The sequence below is a fragment of the Corapipo altera genome, unplaced genomic scaffold, assembly GCF_003945725.1.
Source record: "Corapipo altera isolate COAL_440 unplaced genomic scaffold, ASM394572v1 214, whole genome shotgun sequence".
Lineage (NCBI taxonomy): Eukaryota > Metazoa > Chordata > Aves > Passeriformes > Pipridae > Corapipo > Corapipo altera.
The window spans coordinates 430,170-450,649 of record NW_020885031.1 but is presented as its reverse complement, the minus strand read 5'-3'; the positions used below and the strand labels follow the sequence as shown (position 1 = coordinate 450,649).

Below are 20,480 nucleotides of genomic sequence, written 5' to 3'. Positions count from 1 at the left end.
CCCCCACCCTTCGTGAGGTAAAATGGTGCCAAGAAACCATCAGGGAGGGCCACGAGAAGCTTCTGCGCAGAGCCCCTTTCCTACCCCAAAACCACCCCCCACAGGAAGACCTTCTCGTCTTCCAATTTCATCCTCTCCAAACTGCCCTGGATACCTTTTATTAATCACAATTTTATTTTACCTCAGCAGAATCGCAACAATCTGTGCAAAAGCAGGTCCCTCATAAGCAGCTTCCTCAGTATTTGGTCATTCTTTCGCCAGCTCTTGCCTTCCTCAGCTGAATTATGTGATTGCCTTTTGTTTCTTGTTTGTTTTTTTCTTTTGCATTTCAGTCCTCAAAATTAACTTAGTGCTGAAACAAATGAGAATTAAAAAAGTTACGGATGGCTTTTCTCATTTTGTTTTAAGCCTCTTTAGCAGAAGGGCATGGCCTTAGGCTGCAAACCATAGAGGAAAATGCTTCCTGTTCACATGTACCCTATTTTCTCTTTGATGTAGGGGAAAACGAGCCCTTTTTCCTAATGCCAAAGCCCAAACCAGGCAGAGCTGTGCTGCCGTCCCCCTCAAGCCCCTCTGAGGGTGCTGAGCCTGGCTGGCTCTGTCTCACCGACATCTTGAAACATGTACCAAGAAAGCAGATTTTTGCAAGGATTTTTGGCACTGAAGCACACCAAGCGGCACAAGAGCTGGCCACAAACACATTTAGTTGTGCAATACAAAGGATGATTGTTTAGCAACACATTGCTAGAAAAACCCTGTAAGGCACCAGAGGTGTATGACACTTAGTCTGTGTGCAGAGGCACGAGCAGCAGTTCTGCGGGAACGCAGCCAAACCATAAAGTTGTGCCATGGTCAGCACACATCCCCTCTGCAGGGATAGAAAGGAATAAACAGCTCTTATGTAAACATTGGTTTGGTTGAATAAGGCATGGAGAAACCTGGGATGGGGTCTCTGCCTTAGTTTGCTCACGCTGATTTAAAGCAGGGGCTCTCTAATGAAATGCTTGCTCTGTTTCCCGTTTTGCAGATGACGAGTCACCACACCTTTTAATATTCAGGATTTGTGTGGAGTATGGAATGCTATCCAGTTTGCTTTACTTGCTTTTCTTAATTACCAGCCTAAGCAATCACGACAGCAGCTGAGTTGTAAAGATGATGGATCAGGCCTGACGCACAAACTGTTCTGGTGCTCTGCATTTGACCAATTTTTTTTTTTTTTTTTTTAATAGGTAACCTTCACAAAAGATCTTGTGTATAAACTTGGAGCCCACAGAACCTGGTATGTAAACACTCTTTACTGGATTTGGTCTTGAGGAAAGCATCTGACATGAATTCCTTGTGAACATCAAATGCCCAAGGGGTCTGATTAAAAAAAAGCCAGTTTTAAGTTGGATGACTAGATTTTCTCAGCGCTTATATCACGTGGCACAGCAGAGCAGACCATGGGTGCAGCATGTTGCTAAAAGCACATGGGTGTTGAGAGGGTTTAAAAGACCTGCTTTGACTGCAGGCAATAATTTCAGGAATGTGAACTCAGGAAAAAGGCTGTGTTCCAACTGATATGTGAACATAGAGTACAGTGAGGTTCCCAGTTGCTTCTGTACAAGATTTTGCTTGGAATTGGCATGGTATGTCAAGTGCTACTGCTTTGTCCTTACTAGGGTTTTCCTCAAGCCACTGCAGAGAGACTGTGCTTTCCTACTGTGCCAGGCATCACCTGTGGCCAGCTGAGGGGGACTGTCACACGATCCTTCAACGCTCCATGACTTTCCTGGAAAAGGCTTTGGGCAAGGCACTTGACACAGGTACCCTACACTGACTTGGGAAGGAGCCCCACCATAACCTACTGACAGAGGCTACTCAGGCAGGTCCCGGCAGCAGGGTGGGAAGTGGGGCATTCCACTCCAATATCTCAAATGGATGTTTTCAGACAGAAATAAGGCTCATTTTTAGCAAAGAAATGCCAACTGTTTGAGAACAGCGCTTGCTGTATTTGGTGTGCAGGCTTTCTCTCCTGCGGACACCTAAATACAGGTTCAGATCTAAAAACCTCACACAGCCGGACCTAAAATGCAGATTTGTGTCAGTAAGTTTACAAGGACTGGACAATAACTGTAAAATTCTGTCCCTGGTATCCATGTGCCATGAAATAATTTCCTCACTCTGGGAAATGGGTTTCCATTATCCTCTAGTTTTATAACCAAAAGAGAAAAGCAAGGTGGGATAAATAGCAATGAATATGTTCCCCTTTTTGCCAGAGGTACTGAGAAGTAAATCTTCAGGTTTGGCCAATGCTTAATTACCTTTAAATAAGCATCAAAATGTGCTGCTACAAACCTCAGCAAACCTTGCAGTTAAGAGAGTGACTGTTGAACAAAACTGGGTAAAGGTAGTTTGTGCTTACCCCAGAAATATGGGCCTTAACACAATTTTCACCTGAAAATATAAGCTGTTATAAAAATCAGTGACTATCACTTGCCTCATTAGCTGATGCTTCTATGTACAATGGGAGCACAGTGTAGGATGGAAGGGAGGTTGCAAAAAAAAGAATCTGAATTAAAACAGCTTTTAAATCTAATAAACTAAGGTGCAGTAGAGAGTAGGAATTCTTTTAGGGCAAATTAAATGTGTTGATTGGATTGAAACAGCGCCCCCCGCTGTTTCCCTGAAACTTAACTCAAATAATTATTTCTGAGTGACCCTAAAGATACTTTTCCTTCTAGTTTTGCTTTGATTTGGCTATTAAGGCATAAATAGCAGTTCTGCTGCTTCAGGTTGTCATGAAATGCTGCGTGAGCCTGAACAACGTTCAAACTGAGAAGGAATGTACTTTACAGCAAGCTCTTGGGTGCACCATCATCATTTCATGTGCATCATTTCCGTGGGCAGGAAGAGAGTATTGGATTTCAAGTTAATGCTTCTTGTAGCTTGTAAAATAATTCCTCATGAAGTGTATTCAGACAAACGAGGTATTGCTGTATGGAAAAAAAAAAAGTCCTAGTGTACATCATCCCCTCACAAAACCAGGTCTATAAATCCTGTCAGTAGAGATTCCTGACACATCTCAGGGAAACCCTTCAGGCTGCAACAGAAGCACGGATCACAGTTCTGATGATTCAAAACAAAGACAGAATTCCCTCCCTGTTCCTGCAGTGAGTTCCTTACTTCTGGCTAACTTGGACTCCTGAGATGCAGGCTGCCATAAAAGATGTTTAAACTCCAGATTCAGAGGATCACAAGATCCAGAAGAGGAAAGATTGTGTTTTCCTGGACAAAATCTCCTTCACAAGGCCACTTAGTGGTATATTTAGCATGTGCTGAAACAGGGTGAAGCTGCTTCTGGTAGCCCTTTATTATATTAAAAAACAACCACAACAATAGCAACAAAACCACGATGAGATGTTCCAAGCTACTGCATGACTATCTTTGGGGTTCCCTCTTTTTGTTAAGGTCTTCACAAAATACAAAATTAAATGTCTTTTTCTACGTACAGAACAAAGTAGAATCAAGTAACTGATTAGAGTATGTACAAAAACTTACACATTCTGCCTGGTTCTTTAAAAAATATAAATATCAATAATGTTCAGTAAAATGGGTTGGTTTTATTTTAAGGCTTCATTCTTTTAGATCCTTCATTATTTAATGAGGTGCCAGGTAGGCAGGAAAGGGCAGGAAGAGAGGAGGTCATGTGTTTTATTAAAGGTCATGTGTTTAATTCTTGTGAGACTCTTCCTCATCTCTGGCAGGAGGAGATTTCCCTCCACATTGATTTAACTTTCCAGGAAGCAGAGGTGGAAGGAAAGGAAAACAAAACCTTTATTATTGCTATTTTTTTTTCCTTCATTAAAATCTTGTTTTAAACCTGTCTCCTTTCATTGTCTTCGTAGAGAACCATCTGCCAAGTACTTGGATTAAACAGACTGGAGCAGGACTGTGTCTCAGGTCCACCTGGGACAGGTTAGAATGAGGAAGAGGCTGCTGGAGGTGTTTTACCACCGACCCCTGCGGAGGTAGCAAGTGCTGCAGCCAGGGCAGCTGCTGCCGCTGCATCCCTGGGTGTGAAGTCCGTGGGGAGGCTTTCCATGAGGCACTTGAGCTGCTCCTGGCCCAGTTTGATTTTATCGTCCAGCTCCCGCTGCTCGATGAGGAGTGCGGACTTCATCTTCACAAAGTGCTGGTAATCCTGGAGCTGCTCCTCGGAGAGGTAGTTGCCCAGGATCTCCAAGACCACCCGTTCCCGACGGTCAAGGTTTTCCTTGAGTTCCCGGGCGTCTTCGTGCTGGCCAGCCAGCAGCTTCCTCTTCTCGTTCAGCGAGCTCTGCACACACCAGAGAGAGCCCTTCAGCACCAGCAGCACTGAAAACCCTGCTCCCCCCCTCCCCTTCCTTCCTCCCAGCACCACCTCCACGGCTGGCTGCCAAGCTCCCAGACACCCAGTCAAAAGCCTGGGAGAGGAGGATGAATCCTTCATTATGGATGGAATGTGAACCCCACTGAATCGGACTCTGAATGTTCTAGTCAATGGGAGGCAGAAAGTGCTCCAAGGAAGTCAGTAAAACTTGCCTGAAAGCAACAACTACCAGGAAAACCCGGCTTTGCCTTTTCAAAAACCACCCAAAGAATGTTAAAATGTGGCTTTAACTGAGTGGGTTGTTCCAGGAGGCACAGCACCATCCAAGCTCTCCTCTGGCCACGGGGCACAGACAGGCTGTCCCCAGCATGGCCCTTCTGCGGCGAGACAAAAGCCACAGGATCCCTGACATTTATACAGACCGGGATCAAGGTTCCCAGGGACAAACCCTGCATTTGCTACTGCTCATCCATAAGCTCCAGGACACCTGTGCTACCTTCCTGGCAGCCCTTTGAAGTCCTTTTAAGGCATGCTGTTGTGATGGCTGCTGCTGCCCCACATCCCAGTAAGGCCAGACACCACGGATACGTACCCGCTCCTCACTGTTGGCATTTTCCCCCAGACTACTCAGAACATTCTCCACACGGGCCAGGCGTCCCGAGAGGGAGAGCAAGAGGTTCACCACCTTATCCAGATCACCAATGAACATCTTGTACTTGTCAAACTCGTTGGGTTTGCACAGCGTGCTGATCAACAGCTCCACCTCCTCTCCGAGGGCGTTATTCATCTTAATGTCTGTGAGCAGGCCCTCCTTGGCTTCCTTCAGGATTTCCAGTTTGTGGGTCAAGCTCCCGATGAGCTCAGCCTGTCAGAGGGGAAACACATTGCTACCATCACCCTGATCACATGGATGACGACAACAGGAGGATATGGCTGTGGTTCCTGAGGAGCCAGGGTCATGTCAGCAACAGCTGACAAAGAAGATATTAAGGAGGAAACAGAGAGAACACTGGAATTCCTCATCTAGGACCTAATCCAGGTAGCTGACTAGACTGTGTGAACATGTATGTGCTCCATGAACCTTTATAGAAGAGATCTCAGATTTGGTGTACCGTGTTCTGATACCCAGCTACCTACAGCTGAAAGATGGATGTTCTTTAAAACCTGCAAGTGAAAGAGCTGCACCACATCTCCAGCATGTTCCCCACTCCCTGCCCCAGCCTGAAACGTCTTGAACTGTACAAAACAACTGCCTCCCACACAGAGACATCAACGAAGAGTTTACACCAATGATGCTTTAAGTTTACTCAGTGTCTAAGCAAAGACACAGAGAGCACAAACCCATTCTAAGAAAAATGCTGGCAACTATTTCCCTGCCAAAGAAAAGGAGGCCCCCGGGCTTCGGTTACTCCACAAACAGCACTGCTGCACATGTGCCCAAGATCCTAATTTCTGTTAGGATTTAGTGGAAAGACATATGCAAAAGCAAGTCTGTGGCCTGGGGCTCACAATTCTTGCTTCCATTTACTCAAAACTGTGAGCAGGAAAAGCTCTTCCTACAAGGAGTGAGGATTTTCAGTGTCTCCAGCTTGTGCACTGCTGAGGCCCCGTTACCCGTGTGTTAATCCGCTGTGAAAATACTGCCTCACAGTCCTGTTTCCATCCAAACTGAGTGTCACTGCAGGCAGGAGGCAGTCTGCTCCAGCAGAGGAAGGATCTTCAAACACTGGTGAGGCAGGGGGAATCACTGAGCTGACCCTGATGCCCACGGTGGCCTTTCAGTGGGGTCCCAAGGCTGGGCTGGCAGTGGGAAGCACACAGCAGTGTACGGCCAGGCACCACTAGATGGAACACTTGGCGTGCTTTGTTCTGTGGCTGCACTACAGCCTGCTCTCAGCTGCCACACACATGCAGAGGCTGAACAAAAGGTGAGGGATATTCCTTTAAAATAACCATCAGCTCCCCGGAATGACCACTAAGTCACTCCATTGGTGCAGGGTAGTTCTGGGGCAGAGGGAGCAAAGGTGGTACTAAATCAAAAGAAACTCCTTTCTGTGGATTCTCCCTTCAGCAGTGCCCAGAGACAAAGCCTAACACCTGTCCTTCCCAGGGGCTGTGATGCTGCTCCTCCCTGCTCCAGGAGCTTTGCCCTCCAAAGCAGGAGGCAGGGACTGCTGGCAGTGATGTACCTTTGTTTGGAAGGCGGGGGAGCTGGAGGGGCCTGCAAAAAATACTTTTGTTTTTGTTAATCAGTGACTCTCCTGCAATCCCAAATGCCAGCCAACCTTTGCATGCTTACAGTGCAAATGAGCTTGGTTTAGCCACATGACCTCCCAGAGGAGCTGCTTCTCAGGTAACCCTTGTGAGAATGTTCTTGCACACAGACCATGAGCAAACACACCAGGCAGATTGTGCTGCCTGGGCCTAATCACTCCCACCTATTTCTGGTTTTCCATACAAATGTAACCTTTGAGGCCTGGCTGTCCATGGCAGGCTCACAGCTACTTGCAACCCTGTCAGATGCAGCATCTTCATCTTCTTTAGTCACTCCCAATCCCTGTGGCTCCTTGGGATTTGGGAGCTAGGCAACATGTCTGTAATTACCAGGTAATTAATGTGAGACAACCACAGTGGCAAATTAGAAGGCCCTGCAAAGGCCCTGGAAGGCAGGACACAGAAGCCTCCAGCAAGAACTGGAGGGGCTGTTCCACAGTGAAATGTAGCCTCAACGAGAGAGGAAAATGTTTCCCCCCCTCCTGCCCTGCTCTCTTCCCTCCCAAGCCATCACATGGAGGTTGAACCACTGAGGTGCCTGTGGCTTTCAGTGGGTCAGAGAAACAAAGTGTGGGGGGAAAAGAGAAACCAATGTTTCTTTGGAAGCAATAAGTACAGACAGCAGGTGAAATGGGTGAATTGGCTTCACTGAAGAGGAAAATCTTAGGGGAAAACCTCCTGCCCTCAGACAGTGCAGTCACTAGCTAAACTGTTCCTGTTTCAAACTGAACTGGCCTTGTTCAAGTTGTTTCACCTCTCCCTTTTCCTTCCTTGCTGCAGGACTGGGACTGCTCCTTACAGCCTGTACACCCAGCATTTGGCATGGGACAGCCCTGCCTTGGGGTGGTGCAAGATTTGTACTCAAGTTTGCAGTGAGTACTCAGATCAACTCTCTTCATTCCATTTGGGTCACTCTAATGAAGCTTCACTGGTGGCCTAAACGCTCCCACGCAACTTGAGAGCTGCCAAAAGCTGCCAAATAGAAATGCACTTCACTGTAGGGCTTATTGTCATTTCAGGAATGTAAGCAGCCAATGGTGGTGTGTGCTGAATTTACCTTCTTCTCGTTGATGTCCAGCAGCTCCTCTTCCTCATCTACTTCTTCTGGCAAATCCTTGATTTTATTCAGCAGCTCTGCTTTGGGTGCTGAAACGCTGTAATAAGCAGGACAGGTGACCAGGGTGACAGGAGCTTCCTTTTCCTCTCTCCTACACCACAGTGAAGAAAAAGGAGGAGTTCAGTCCGAGCCTGACTTTTCCCCATGCCTAGATCCATGGTTTTCCAGCACGGCCCGTTTGGTACCTTCCCAGTGTTATTACCCACAAGGACAAGGCGGATTCCTGCCACCAGAGGGGGCGTGTCAGCTGCTGTCACAGCCCAGCACAGCCCCTGGGTTTAAAGGTGACCGGTTACAGCCCTGGACAGGCTTTACCTTGCTGGGGGTCAGTCAGCACAGCTCGGCTAGAGGTGGCCAGACCGGCCACCTCAGCTGGCATCATGCAGCACAACTGATTCCTGGATGGTTCTCCAGCTGCCACTTGGCAGCTTCTATCTTAAAAAAACCCACACTGGAGGACTTGGGCTGACCTTGCAGTAAGTAGGTCCCCTCAAGCCTCCTTCCAAAATCTGGCCTCTCGTTATCTTTCTGCCTGCCATTATTTTCATCTGGATTTTACTGTCTGTTCCTGCACTTTGGTCTGAATTGCTTCAGCTTTCAAAGGTCCAGAGAGCAAAATCAAGTAACATCTCCAGGGCTGGTTCATCTCCTCCCCTGTTACCAAGCTCAGCATTGCCTTCCACACAGCCCAGCTCATAAGAAAGGGTATTTGGAACTGCCCTGCCAGGCCCTGCACCTGGGAACTGCGGAACTTGCTCTCCACCAGAGCCCACCTGCAGAAATGCAGACACCTTGGGCACAGGTTGGCCTTAAAAGTGAGAGAGCAGGGAGTTGTGCCAGCTCTCATCCCGATCCCGCAGTGCTTACGTGTCTTCCCCGACAGCCGTCCTGCTGACTTGCTTCTGCGACATCTTCCTCTTCATGTTGTTCTCCTTCAGCAAGCTGGTTCCACTGGGGAAAATCCCTTCCATTAAGTCCATGGTAGTCTTCATTTTGGAATCTGGATCCAGGATATCTGCCAGAGACTTGTCTTTGTGGACAATTTCTTTTGCCAGAGCCTCTGACTTAATATCCTCCGGGGTCTTTTTCTTTGCCTTCACTGGAGGTGCTGTGCTGAGTATCCCGGAGTCTGGGCTGGTGTTTTCCGACTCTGGCTCTCTGGGATCACCTTCAGGTTGAGTTATGGGCTGTGTATCAGTGCTTTGAGGCCCTTCAGAAGCAGCAGGTGACTGGTGCTGCTGGTCCACAGCAGATGGAGACCTAGTCCTCTTTGCAGTTGGTGAGAGGGCCCAGTTCTTTTCACTGATACTGGTGCCCAACCCTGTGATCTCCCTCTCAGCCGGGGCTTTGGGAAAGCTTTTGAAGCTGCTATGGAGAGAAAAATTCTGTGAGATGAAGATAAACCTACAACCCAGGACCATTGTGAACACATGGTAAAGGCCTACAACAAGTAAGTTCTCCTTCTCTCTCATTTTTATGTCTCACTTCTCATTCCAACACAGAAGGGCATGCAGTGTGAAGCTCCTGGCACCAGAAGCATTTCATGCCCCACTCTGGACACTGCTGGATTGTGTTTCCAACACAAAAAGAACCAGTGAGTAACAAGTCACTTTGTTTTCTGCTGACAGCTGGGGGACATTACGTCCCCCTACCTGGGAGTGCCAACCTAAGCAGCCCCTACCCATTTGTCCTTGTCATGTTGGAAAAGCCAATCACTGCTACAGCCCTGGCCAGATTCTTCCTGGATGGATATCAGAGCAGCTCCCTGGGAGTGTGAAGCTGTGCTGAGTTAAACCAGCTGGGCACCTTGCCCAAAGTCCCATCCTTCAGGAGATTTGTCCTGTACAGCATGACTGTGACATACTTGTGTTGTCACTCCTTGGCAGATGGTCACTGTTTCATAACAGCATTGTTTTGTGCCAGGTCTAAAATGCATTCTGGGGGATTCTAACTGTTTGGATAAACCCATCATGGATTTTCACAGCTGTCTCTCAAAAACCAGTTACTGGAAGGAGTCAGCAGCCATTCCAGCTCCTCATGCTGGAGCGAGTCAGAAGCGACCTCACTGAAATCCGCAGGGAGAACCAGACCAGGAGACTTTCTCCTCCATAACCTCCTTTCCTGGTGGTTACAGGGGAGCACCTGCCAGTGGACATGCTGGTGGCCCACCAAGCTTTGTGCCCTGGCCTGGTCACATCATTTGATGATGCTCTTGGCATCCAGGCAGTGAGTCTGTCTGTCCCTGTGCCCATACAGCAAGCTCCCCACCCGGCTGGCAGCTGGGGGGTCTCATGGCAGGCGGGGTCACTGCCAGCTGTCTGAGCCCCACATATCTTACTGTATATGGCCCTGCACCGCCCCAGACACCGCGTTCCAGCCCGCCCTTACCTCACTCTGGCCTCCTCTGGGAGCCGGGGGGATTTGTCTCCAGCTGCCCCGTTCCCCTCAAGTGCCACGGCTGGAGGGGGAGGTGGGAATTCCCCCGTGCCATTGGCAGAAGTGCAAGAGCTGAGCTTGGGAAGAGGACGGGACGGTGGCAGTGGGGAGAAGGGCAGCTGGGAAGGCGCGACGAACACCTCATCGTCCCCCTCGTCCTGCAGCAAGGGCGGGGGCGTGAGCTGCAGCCCCGACTCAGAGATCCGCAGCTGGGTGGTCCCCTGGGGAGAAGGAGTCTCCGGGTCGGAAGAAGTGCTGCTCTGTGTCGGCAGGGACTGCCACCTCTGGGAGAGCTTGGGCCCAGCCGCTGGGGGAGACACCACGGCCCTCGCGGAGCTGTTGTCCTTGACCGGAGGAGCCCACGCCGCTCTAGGGGGCAGGGATCTGTGGAGCAGCCCGGCCTTCCTTCTCCACGCCATTTCTTCCATGGGAGTCTCTGGGGATCTATCCTGCACGGTACCCAGGGGTTGTGGCTGGAGACTCCCGTTGCCCTCAGGGGGAAGAGCCTCTCGTTTGGCATGGTGCTGTCTCAGAGCCTGGCCCTCGCCTGTGCTCTGGAAGTCTGAGGGAGCCTGGATGGGTGCGTTGGGGGAGGGCTGGTCAGATCCAGAAGGAGTAAGGTTAAGGAACAAGGGTTTAAAGCCTTGCTTTTGCTCAGGATAGTGACTCCTTGCCTCTGTTGGGGCTGGGAAAAATGCGGAAGTCCTGCTATCTGGCCTGGAAAGTTCTGAGAGCTTGTGGTTCTCTGTCAGCGTGGTGGACCCAGGGACAACGTCGCTGCTCCGGGGAGGGTGGGGATAGTAACTGGTGAATGCCAGTCTCTCTGAGAGGCTTCTTTCTTTCTTGCTGAAAGACCTAGAGACAGACCATGGTAAGATTAACAATTAATCAATGGGCAGGAAAAGCTCTCGTGCACCTCCTTAACGAATCAATTATCAACCCTACCAGAGGCCAGTGTCTGTGCCTGCTGGTCTAGGTGAGGTGCAGCTGTGCTATGAAACTGGAAGTCAAATCCTGAGCCAGATCCATTTCCACTCACCATCTCCCATCATCCTCAGTGTGTGCTACAATACACACATGTGTAGCAGGCACCACAACAATAACTCAATGGAAAAAAATTTAGGAAAACCTAATGCCTGGCTTCCTTTCCAGCCTTGGTTTCAATTTGGTTTGTTACAGATGGGTCTAGTAGTAACTTCTGTAAGACAGATTATTTGACATTATCTACCATCAAGCTCCATTCTCAATTGCTGGTAATTCTAAGCTCTACGAGCCAAAAATTCCCATAATGTTATCCGGCTCCTGTTGGAAAGGTGCCATTAAAATGATTCAACTGTCTCCAAGAACAAGGCGAGGCCAAAAAATGCACTATTTTGACTCCAGAGAAAATGAAAAAAAGCTCCTACGGCCTTGGAACTCTGTAAGAAAACAGAGCTCCCTCAGACAGGCAGGTGTGACGAACCCCAGAGCCAACACATTCCATCTGCGAGCGGATGTTAAGGCTGCAAAGCCAGTGGTGTGAGTTATTCCTTCCAGGTCTTTTAGGATGTTCTCAGGTGTGTCTGAGAAACAGTGTCTAGCCTTTGGAGTGAGGATCCTGTTCGGAATCCAGAGCCAAACCTACTTGCCTGTATGGCTGTTTAGCTGGAAAACAAAACGAGCAGTAATAGTGACATCAGCAGATGCGAGAAAAGATGGCCTGAAAACATGAGGCTGTACCATAAACCAATAAAACACAAAAAAGCTCTACTGCCAATATGTTTTCTGTTCTTGAGATGCATTGTTCAAACACTCCCAACACTGCCAATCTGTGATGCTGGAGACTTGAGCCCCAGATTTGTTCCCAGATATACTGGTACAAATTAAGAGTAACTCTGTCAAAAACGTGGGTTGTTCGGGCTTTATTCTGGTGTGACTGAGAATAGAATTTGGCAGCCTGTGCCTGGGGCTGGGGAAACTTCCCAGACAGGCTGCTCTTGGTATTGTCTGTGGTTCCTGGACAGTAGCAGTGTGTATTCTTTTCAGATGCTCTGTGTTCCTCAGGAACACCAGATGGCAATTCTCTAATTGAAAGATCTCTCCTACTGTGGAAGCAACTGTGGATTCTAAAACTAATGGAGCAACACCCATTCCCAATATTGTGTGGCACCTGGGGAGCAGTGGGAGAGCACATGTGACTGGACCATGTGATTGCTGACCAAGGTTTTTTCCTAACTTCATCATCTGACGAGTTTTCTTCCTCCTCGAGCAAGAGCTGTGGTAGGGGTGGTACCATCTCCTCTGCAGCACATTAGGCAGCTGTGTACCAAGGAAACTGAGAAACATAACCTGTACTGCCTGGTGTTGCCTCCCTGCATGGAGAACACTTCTCCTATCCTCATTTTATCTTTTGGGAAATCCAATTCTGAGTGAGAAAGGAAAGCAAGTCCCGTCTCCCAGTAGAAATGTGCTTGCAAAGCACGAGGGATGCCTGCGCAGCAGAAACGCCACAAAACTGCTAATAACCAATAATCTTTGTGCAGTGAAGCAGGAAAATGAGAAACCTGCATTTCGTGCCCCAATAAACTTGTTTTCAGTCTGGGTGTTCAATCCCATTACTTGGAAAATAGGTTGGGGAAAGAAAAAAATAAAAGGAAGCTGCAAGTAGTGATCGAGCAGCAGGATGAAATGCCAGCTGCAGGAAAAACAGGGAGGCAGGAGCAACTGAACAGCTGCATTGTTGTCTTGGGAAAAAACATGGGAAAAAGTTATTCCAAATCACAGCAAATGGGCATGTTTTAAACAAACCTAAAAGGATGTGCCTGAAGGTAGATTGGGTCCTTTTCAAACAACATTATGTCTTCTTAGGGGCAAAAATGGCCAGAAGTAAGACCCGGCCAGAAGTAAGATACAGCCAGAGTAGGAGCTTTCCTCTGCTTCCAGCTGTCACTGTGTGCCCCAGAGCTGTGTGGAGAAACCTTTGGAGAGAGCAGTGTTAACTCCCACTGTGAGCACAGAGCAGGCTGGCATTTCACTGCAAGTTTGTGAGGAACAGAGCTCCTTTGTGAACAATTCTTTTAGTCCCTCTTGATGGTTTTTACTGTAATGGGAGTTGGTTGTTTGGGCACTCAGGGCTTAGGGCAAACATCTATTTATTATTTAAATGTAAATACAGCACGACCAACTTCAGTTCTAGTTAACTTCAAAACAATCCACGGCTAAGTGGAGAGTTACGTAAGTCCTAAGACTATGAGTTTTGTGATTACACTTTTCTATTTTTAAAAGCATTTCTCTCTCCCCCTGTTGCTGAGCAAAACATCCTGCCTGCATGAAGGGAAGCAGCCTAAAGGCCAGCTCCCACTTCAGGAAGATGGGGGAAATCTCCTGGTTTTAATCCATGCAAATGTTCCCTTGCTTTTGGGGAGGCAGCTGGAGAAAACCATCAAGGTATCTTTTCCTTCAGGACCCTTCAATTATGACAGCACGGGGATGTGAGTTCCAGCAGCAGATCAAACACATTTTGGAAGTTACGTAACTGGAAATTTGCTGCAGAAACGTGGCCCAAGATGACATGAGGAGAACTTGATAGTAAATGAATGTCTGTACTGAAAACAAAGCTCACAGCAACTCCTCCTAAGTGTGCTGGGCACAGCACACCCAGAGCTGTGTCTGTGCAGGTGTTTTCCCTAGTTTGGTGTGAGACAATCCATGACAACTGCTGGATGGCCAGAGGGGACATGGACACACTCCTACCTGGCTCCTGCGCTGACCACGTAGAAGGGATCCCTCACCATGGGGCCGAATTCACTGCTCTCCCTTCTCAGCAGCTCCTGGAGTACAAAGACAGCGTTAGCAGCGAGCAGAAAGCAAACAAAATACCAAAACACTGATGAGAATGCTTTCTGAAGCCTGAGAGCAAGTCATTCCCCATGGCTATCCATTCCTTCCTATCTCTAAACAAATTCCTGCAGTGACAGTGCAACGTGATTTGTAGGCAGCTTGAAAGGAACATTTAGCACTGTACACAAGGCCCTCAAAAACGTACAGTGAGGCAGAGAAGTCTGCTGCTAAGCTGGAAATAAACACTTCCCACAAAAAATCTGAAAAGACCACAAATAAATAAATAAATAAAAATCCCCCTGTTGGTTTGGCTTTGTCCCCCACGCTTATAGCTGTGGTTTTGCACTGGAGATGGATCAGAAAGAAACCTAATGAAAAAAACCCACTTAAACATATACTTCCCTTTCAAACAGACCCTATGGATTGGTGTGTATGTTGGAAGACAAATCTAAGAGCAGGGGTTTCACAAGTGCCTTGCTGCCTGTGGGACTAAATCCTCATTCCAGAAGTGGATACAGCTAAATCCCCCTGGAAAACAGCAGTAAGGGCTCCCCCTTCTTCTATACTTGAACTAAGACCCTGTGAACAGGTCTGCAGGGCTGCTCACCCTCTTCCTCAAGTTGGTTTCCAACAGGCAGAACCTCTGTTTTGGCTGCTGAACATATGAACGATTAAAAATGAGCCAAAAGGGGGAAATAAAGATCTCAAGAACTGCCCCGTACATCCTGCCTGAGAGAGTGGCCTGGGGAAAAATGAAGTGGGGCTGTTTGTTGTCCAGCCTGTCACTGGCAAGTACATTTTGGTGATTTTTCTCTCTCTGGATGTCCGGTTTTGTTGCTGCTCTGACTGTTCTGGGAGGCAGAGGAAGGGTCACAGCTTGGCCTTCAGCTTAACTCATTCTGGACCCTTACTGAATGCAAGGCAAGTGTGACAAAATGGCACAGAGATGAGCCTGACGCCTGGTTGGGGTGGAAAAATACCGATGGTGGGATGAGACAGGAGCGGTTCTGGAAGTGCATTCCGGTCACTTGATATTCACAAGCTGCTTTTTTAACTCCCTCTATTTAAAGATGTGGCATGGGAGCCGAGGGCTGCTGAGGGAGGACGTGGAGAATGGAGCACACGGGGAGTTTGGGAGGGTCGGGCCTGTTTGTGAGGTGCTGCCCAGAGCCTCCTCCGTGTCACTTGACTCGGGATCACTTCATTGCACCTGGAGAATCTGTTCTGGGCCAGGAGCAAGTGCAAGAGCAGAATGAGATATCCTGGATCTCAGCTGCCCTCTAAATATGTAAGCCTCTCCAAACACTCAGCCTATTTGGAGCAAGGAGCCTGTCCACACATTTTGGTAGTTTGCATCCCTGTTTGTGATGAATGGAGCTTGGTATGGGAACAGGGATGGGGCAGCAGACCCACCACTGCTGCAAATCCGTGTGGCTCGAGCAGTTGCAGCTCCCTAAATAGGTCTGAACAGATTTCAGCTCAAGAGCTGGTCTGGGCAGTTGTTCTTTAAGAATTTAGTTGGTTCTACTGTTTACCATCCTCAGAGTCAGTCAAATTCCCCATTTGTGACATCAGTGCAATGTTCCCAACCACCAAGCAGGGGACATGGAGCAGCCAGGGTCTCTGCTGAGTTTTCTCTGTGATGTTTCCCCTCCAGGGCTGGAGGCAAAACATAATGGTTATTTGGCAGTGCCTCTGCCCAGCACTTCCCAGCACTGTCAGGCACAGTGGGAGCCAGGGCAATTCCAAGCAGACTTTAATCCTCTCTGCTTTGCACCAGGAAAACAGGCTGAGGCAGGACAGCAGCAGCAGTGAATTGCCACCTTAATGGGACACCCCACCAGAAAGGTGCTCAGTGCTTCTCCAGTGCTGCTGGCAGGTAAGGACAGGGATGTCCTGGTGGAATGTCCAGAGCAGCAAGGACACGTGCACACTACCAGCATATGCACTGAAATCCCAGCATCCCTGCCATCCCTGAAACAGCCCCAGCAGGGGGAAAGCTGAACTCCACCAGCAAGCTTTTAATTTAAGTGCAGGAAATTGTGTCTATCTCAGCAGGCACTGAACCTTGCTCCAATCAATAGAGTAATTGCCAAGACTGAACACCAGCCTATTCTCTGACATCCCCCACCATTCCCTGGATGCAAGAGCCCTGCTTGTGGGTGCACATGACCCTGTTCCCACATACCTGGTGTTTCTTATCCGCCGTGGGAGACGATCTGGAACGCACGTGGACAGGGACCGGCTGATTGTCGTACCTATCGAGCAGGTCTTCCACAGACACCGATTTCCCCGATTTCCTGGCAGTGGAGGGTGTTTCAAAGACCTGCTCCTGGTTCCTGTAGCGAGGCTGGCCCTGCACGCCCAGCGGGTCTGTCTGTGTGCCTTTGGTGAGCTCTGTCCTGGCTCTGTAATCCCGGCACCTCTCTGCTTTTGGCCGGCTTGTGCCCGAGCTGTCCTGGTGCCCCAACTTCTCATCTCCACTCGTGTCCAAGTAGTCCACCAGCCCAGGTGGAAGGGTAGAAGACATCCGTCCCGTCCTGGATATCCGCTCTAGGGACTCTCTCCGGCGGTAAAGGTTCTGGTCCTGCAGGGAATTCATGCTGGAGGCAGAGGAAAGGCTCTGGCTGTCTGTGCCTCCCACCTGCAGGTAGGAGCTGTGGGAGCGCTCCCTCAGCAGCCCCACGTCCTGTGAGGACGGCCGCCTCCCTGTTTTCCGCTCGATGTAGTCGGCGAGGGCGCTCTGCTGGAGCTGCTTGAGCTCGGGCTTGGACAGGCTGGCTGTGGAGGAAGCCTTGCCGTCCCTCTCGAAGATCTTCCGCCGGTCAGCCACCGTGTTCTCCGGGAAGACAAAATGGATGCTCTTCTTCTGGAAGGAGAAGGGTGACGGCTCCCCATCTGAGATGCCCACCTCGTTCATCTTCTCAGGCTCCGAGTAGGAGCGCTTCTTCTGCTCCGCCGTCAGCCGCCTGCGGCCCCCGATGCGCAGCACGTGCTGCGTCCTGGCGTAGTCCAGGGCGGAGAGGCCGTCTTCCGTGGGCGTGATGCTGTGCCTCTCCTTGGGCGTGTGCGGAGACGGCGCTGTGCTCCTCAAGCCCACGTGGGCCGAGGCAGGACGCTGGGGCATCCTCTTGGGAGTGCTCCCGAACGGGGGGCTGATGCGACGGAACGAGGTGGCCCTCAGCACCCTGGACTGAGCGTCCTTAATGCTGTTCCTGTAGGCCCTGTTAAATGGCGTGTCCAGTTGTGACCCGTGGGTGTCCTGGATGTTGTCCTTCCAGAGGATGTCCTTCTCAGGCTCCCCTGCCAGCTGGAACGTGCTTTTACTCCGCGGCAGCTGGGCCGCCCTTCCTTGCCCCTCATTCTCGGGACACAGGCCGTAGTAGTCACTGGGTCTCACCTGCTTCACCGAAGCTGCCATCTGCAGCTCTACGGGGTGCCAGTCAGCCTCGTCCAGCTTCCCGTTCCTGATGGAGGGGCTGGAGACCCTGGCCAGCTCCATGGGCATCTTGCTCCGCATGTCCTCTGGGCTGAGCAGGGAGCCTCTCGTGCCAGAGGGCTGGCTCGTCCTGCTCGGCCCATAGTGCTGGCCAAAGCTGGGAACGCCAGCACTCTGGGGCCGGGGGGTGCTCTGCTCCCGCTGCTCAAACTTGCTGACCTTCTCCAGCACCGAGCAGCGGGGCTTGCCAGCCTCTGGTTTGCCATAGGGAAAGCTTTGGGTGCTGCTGGAGCTGAGCCGGCTCCTCCCAAAATCTGAGGTCTTTGGGTGCTGTGGAGAAGGAGGCTCTTTGCACTTTGGCTCGGCAGCACGGAACACAGTCACGCTCACATCCTCCTCCTCCTGCCTCGTGAAGGTCTGTGGGTCCACATCGCTCCACTGTCTGTGGCCCTGTCCCCTGTGATCCTTCTCCTCTTTGCTGCTGCTGTTCAGGAAGGACAGTTTGGTGTTGGAATAACACTCACCTGCTTGCATGTCTCTTAACTCGGAGCTGCTTTGCCTCCTGGAGCTCTCTGGGATGTTCTGCAGGGAGGAGAAGCTGTACTGTTTGGCCTTGCTGTGACCCCACTGGTGGTGAGTAGCAGCTTCTCTCTCATTTAACTGCCCGTTGCCATTTTTGTCCTCCTGGGATCCAGGTGTCCAGTCCTCTTTGGGCTGGTAATGGGATTTTCTCTCACTAGCATCCCTCAGCTGGGGTTGTGGAGCCTGGAAAATGGGTTTGGAGACCTGGGTGGTACCTGGGGTCTCTCGGTGGCTTTGTGCTGCCTTGTAAAGGGGTAACAGCTCCTCCTTCCGTGATGTGGCCAGGGAGAGCTCCGGGCCTGCTGCACTGGGAGGTTTCTGCTGTAGAAGTTTGGCTTCCAGCTTTCTCTCAGCTGCAAGGGGCTGGTAGAAGACGGTCGATCTGTTTGTAGCGCTTTGGTTTCCATTCTCATCAAAGCCCAGGGTGCTGCTGGCTGTGGCTTTGTCGTAAGAGACCGGGAGGGATGGAGAGTACCCGCTTTCTTTGGCCAGAGCTGGGTAAAGCGTCCCGGGATTGCCCGCGGAAGGCTGGGGCACCTGGGCATAGTGCGGCTCTGGGGAGGGCACGGCGTAGACACCAGTGGGCAGCAGGGGCTGCCCCGGCTGGGCTGCCTGGGAATAGCTCTGCTTGGGCTTCATGGTGGGGCTGCTCTCCGGGCTCTTCTCCACCACAGTGTGCAGATGCCCATCTCCGAAGGGGGGTTTCAGCAGCGGGCCCTGGGACAGGGAGCTGATCAGCGGCGTCCAGGCCCCTTTAGGCTGGGTCCGGCCAGGCTTGCTCAGGTCCAGGCCGGCACCCGAGCTGGGCCTCTCATGGTGCCTGATGGCCGCGTAGCTGTCGCTGCGAGCGGGAGGCAAGGGGGGTCCCCTGGGGGGCTGGCTCTTGCTGTCGGGTTGTGCCCAGGAGGGAGCTGCGCCGTGCCGGCCCAAGCCGAGCAGCCTGGCGTGGCCGCGGCCGTCCAGCGAGGCCCGGGCATCGCCGCTCGGGAGCAGGGAGGGCTTCACCTCGTACTCCTCGGAGACGCGCTGCTGGGCATCGTACACCGTCCGCACGTACCTGATGTCCGCCTGCCTCAGGCCCTCCTGCAGCCCGGCCCGGCACTGCGCGCTGTCCGGGGAGCAGCACTGCTCCTTGCCGAACGGAGCGGCGGGATACTCGGGGATGCTGGAGTTGGTGGAGAAGGAGCTGTAGGCAGAGTCCCTCTTGCTGTGCAGGTGGGAGAGCTGGTCGATGCTGTTGGTGGATTTGGCCGGGGACAGGTGACAAGGGTGGTAGCCGGGGGAGGAGTGGTCCAAGCTCTCCATGCTGCCCCGGGAGCTGTACTGATCCGGACTCCTCCTCAGATAACCATGCTCGTAGCCAGAGAGATCGCTGGTGGAGGAGCTGGGGGAGAGCGAGACAAGAGTGAAAACCCACTGACAGCAGAGGAGAGGCACAACTACTTATAAGTGAGCTCAGAAGCAAGATGTTTAGTTTTGAGATGAAAACCCTTATTTGGGCCTTACTCCATCCCCTGTTTGGAGTCATCCCAGTTCACAAAGAGGAACTGCTTGACATTGCAACACATGGCTCTTATTTACCACAGAAGGGTGGGAGGGAAATACAGACAGAAAGACAGTGCATCTCTGGAGCCAGGGAGGATCAACCCCACCCAGCAAACCCATCCAAAGCCCTTGGAAAGCTGAATGAGCACCGACGCCACCGAGGAGGAGGAGAGGAGCACGAGGGGCGTTCTGGGGGGAACCTAATCTCTTTCTTTTTTTCCCCATTTCATTTCTTTTTATGGAGATGAGGGCTATGCCCTGGCAGGCTTCCTGGAAATTCAGCTGTCCCAAGGATAGTTTGCTTGCTGTGAGAAAACTAAACTGACAAGACAGGGAAGAGATGCATGTGTTTGTGCCTGGAGCAAAGTGGGGTGCAGCCACAGACACAGTCTGAGAACGCCCAGGAATTCTGCACAGCCGCCTACTCATGTAGCTCAGCAGGTGCAGGTTCACCTTGGCACCTCCTCTGAGATACACTATGTCCAAAGAGGATTTGTGGCTGCCAGAGGTGTGATCAAAAATAAGGATATTCAGAGATCTTTCTATCTGTGAGAAGGGAGCTCCTTGTGCTGGCCACATTTTCTTTTTTTACACCTCACAAGGGGCCATCACAGACTTCTGTGGAGTTTGCCCTGGCTAATCTCCCCTCCAAGATTCAGGTAAATACAGCGAGGATCAGAGAGCATAACCTGAGGATTTCACTCTTCTTCCCTCTGTTCCCAGCTGCCCTTCTGCAGATATTGCTTTCTCTAGTTCCCTGTGCAACTACATGCACTGTCCTGGCAGAGCCACAGAGAAGCAGCAAGAAAGGACAGGCTGTGGCAGGGCAAGGCACAGAGCTGGAAGCTTCCTCCAGATCATATCCCAGCCAAAGGATGGGTGGTGTGGAGAAGGCTGCTGAGGATGAGGAAGGGCAA

The 20,480-nt window shown here is 50.8% G+C and overlaps 1 protein-coding gene across 1 annotated transcript in view; it reads right to left on the bottom strand.

Moving 5' to 3' along the window:
* Positions 1–3,340: 3,340 nt before the first annotated feature.
* Positions 3,341–20,480, bottom strand: part of SHROOM3 (shroom family member 3) — a 103,211-nt gene continuing 86,071 nt past the window's right edge. The window contains exons 5-11 of the mRNA XM_027668209.1: positions 16,186–19,402; positions 13,911–13,987; positions 10,131–11,033; positions 8,610–9,110; positions 7,683–7,833; positions 4,944–5,216; positions 3,341–4,318 (exon numbers count right to left, since the gene is read on the bottom strand). Coding sequence (XP_027524010.1) covers positions 3,959–4,318; positions 4,944–5,216; positions 7,683–7,833; positions 8,610–9,110; positions 10,131–11,033; positions 13,911–13,987; positions 16,186–19,402 — 5,482 coding nt within the window. The 3' untranslated portion in view covers positions 3,341–3,958. The remainder of the gene's footprint in view (positions 4,319–4,943; positions 5,217–7,682; positions 7,834–8,609; positions 9,111–10,130; positions 11,034–13,910; positions 13,988–16,185; positions 19,403–20,480) is intronic.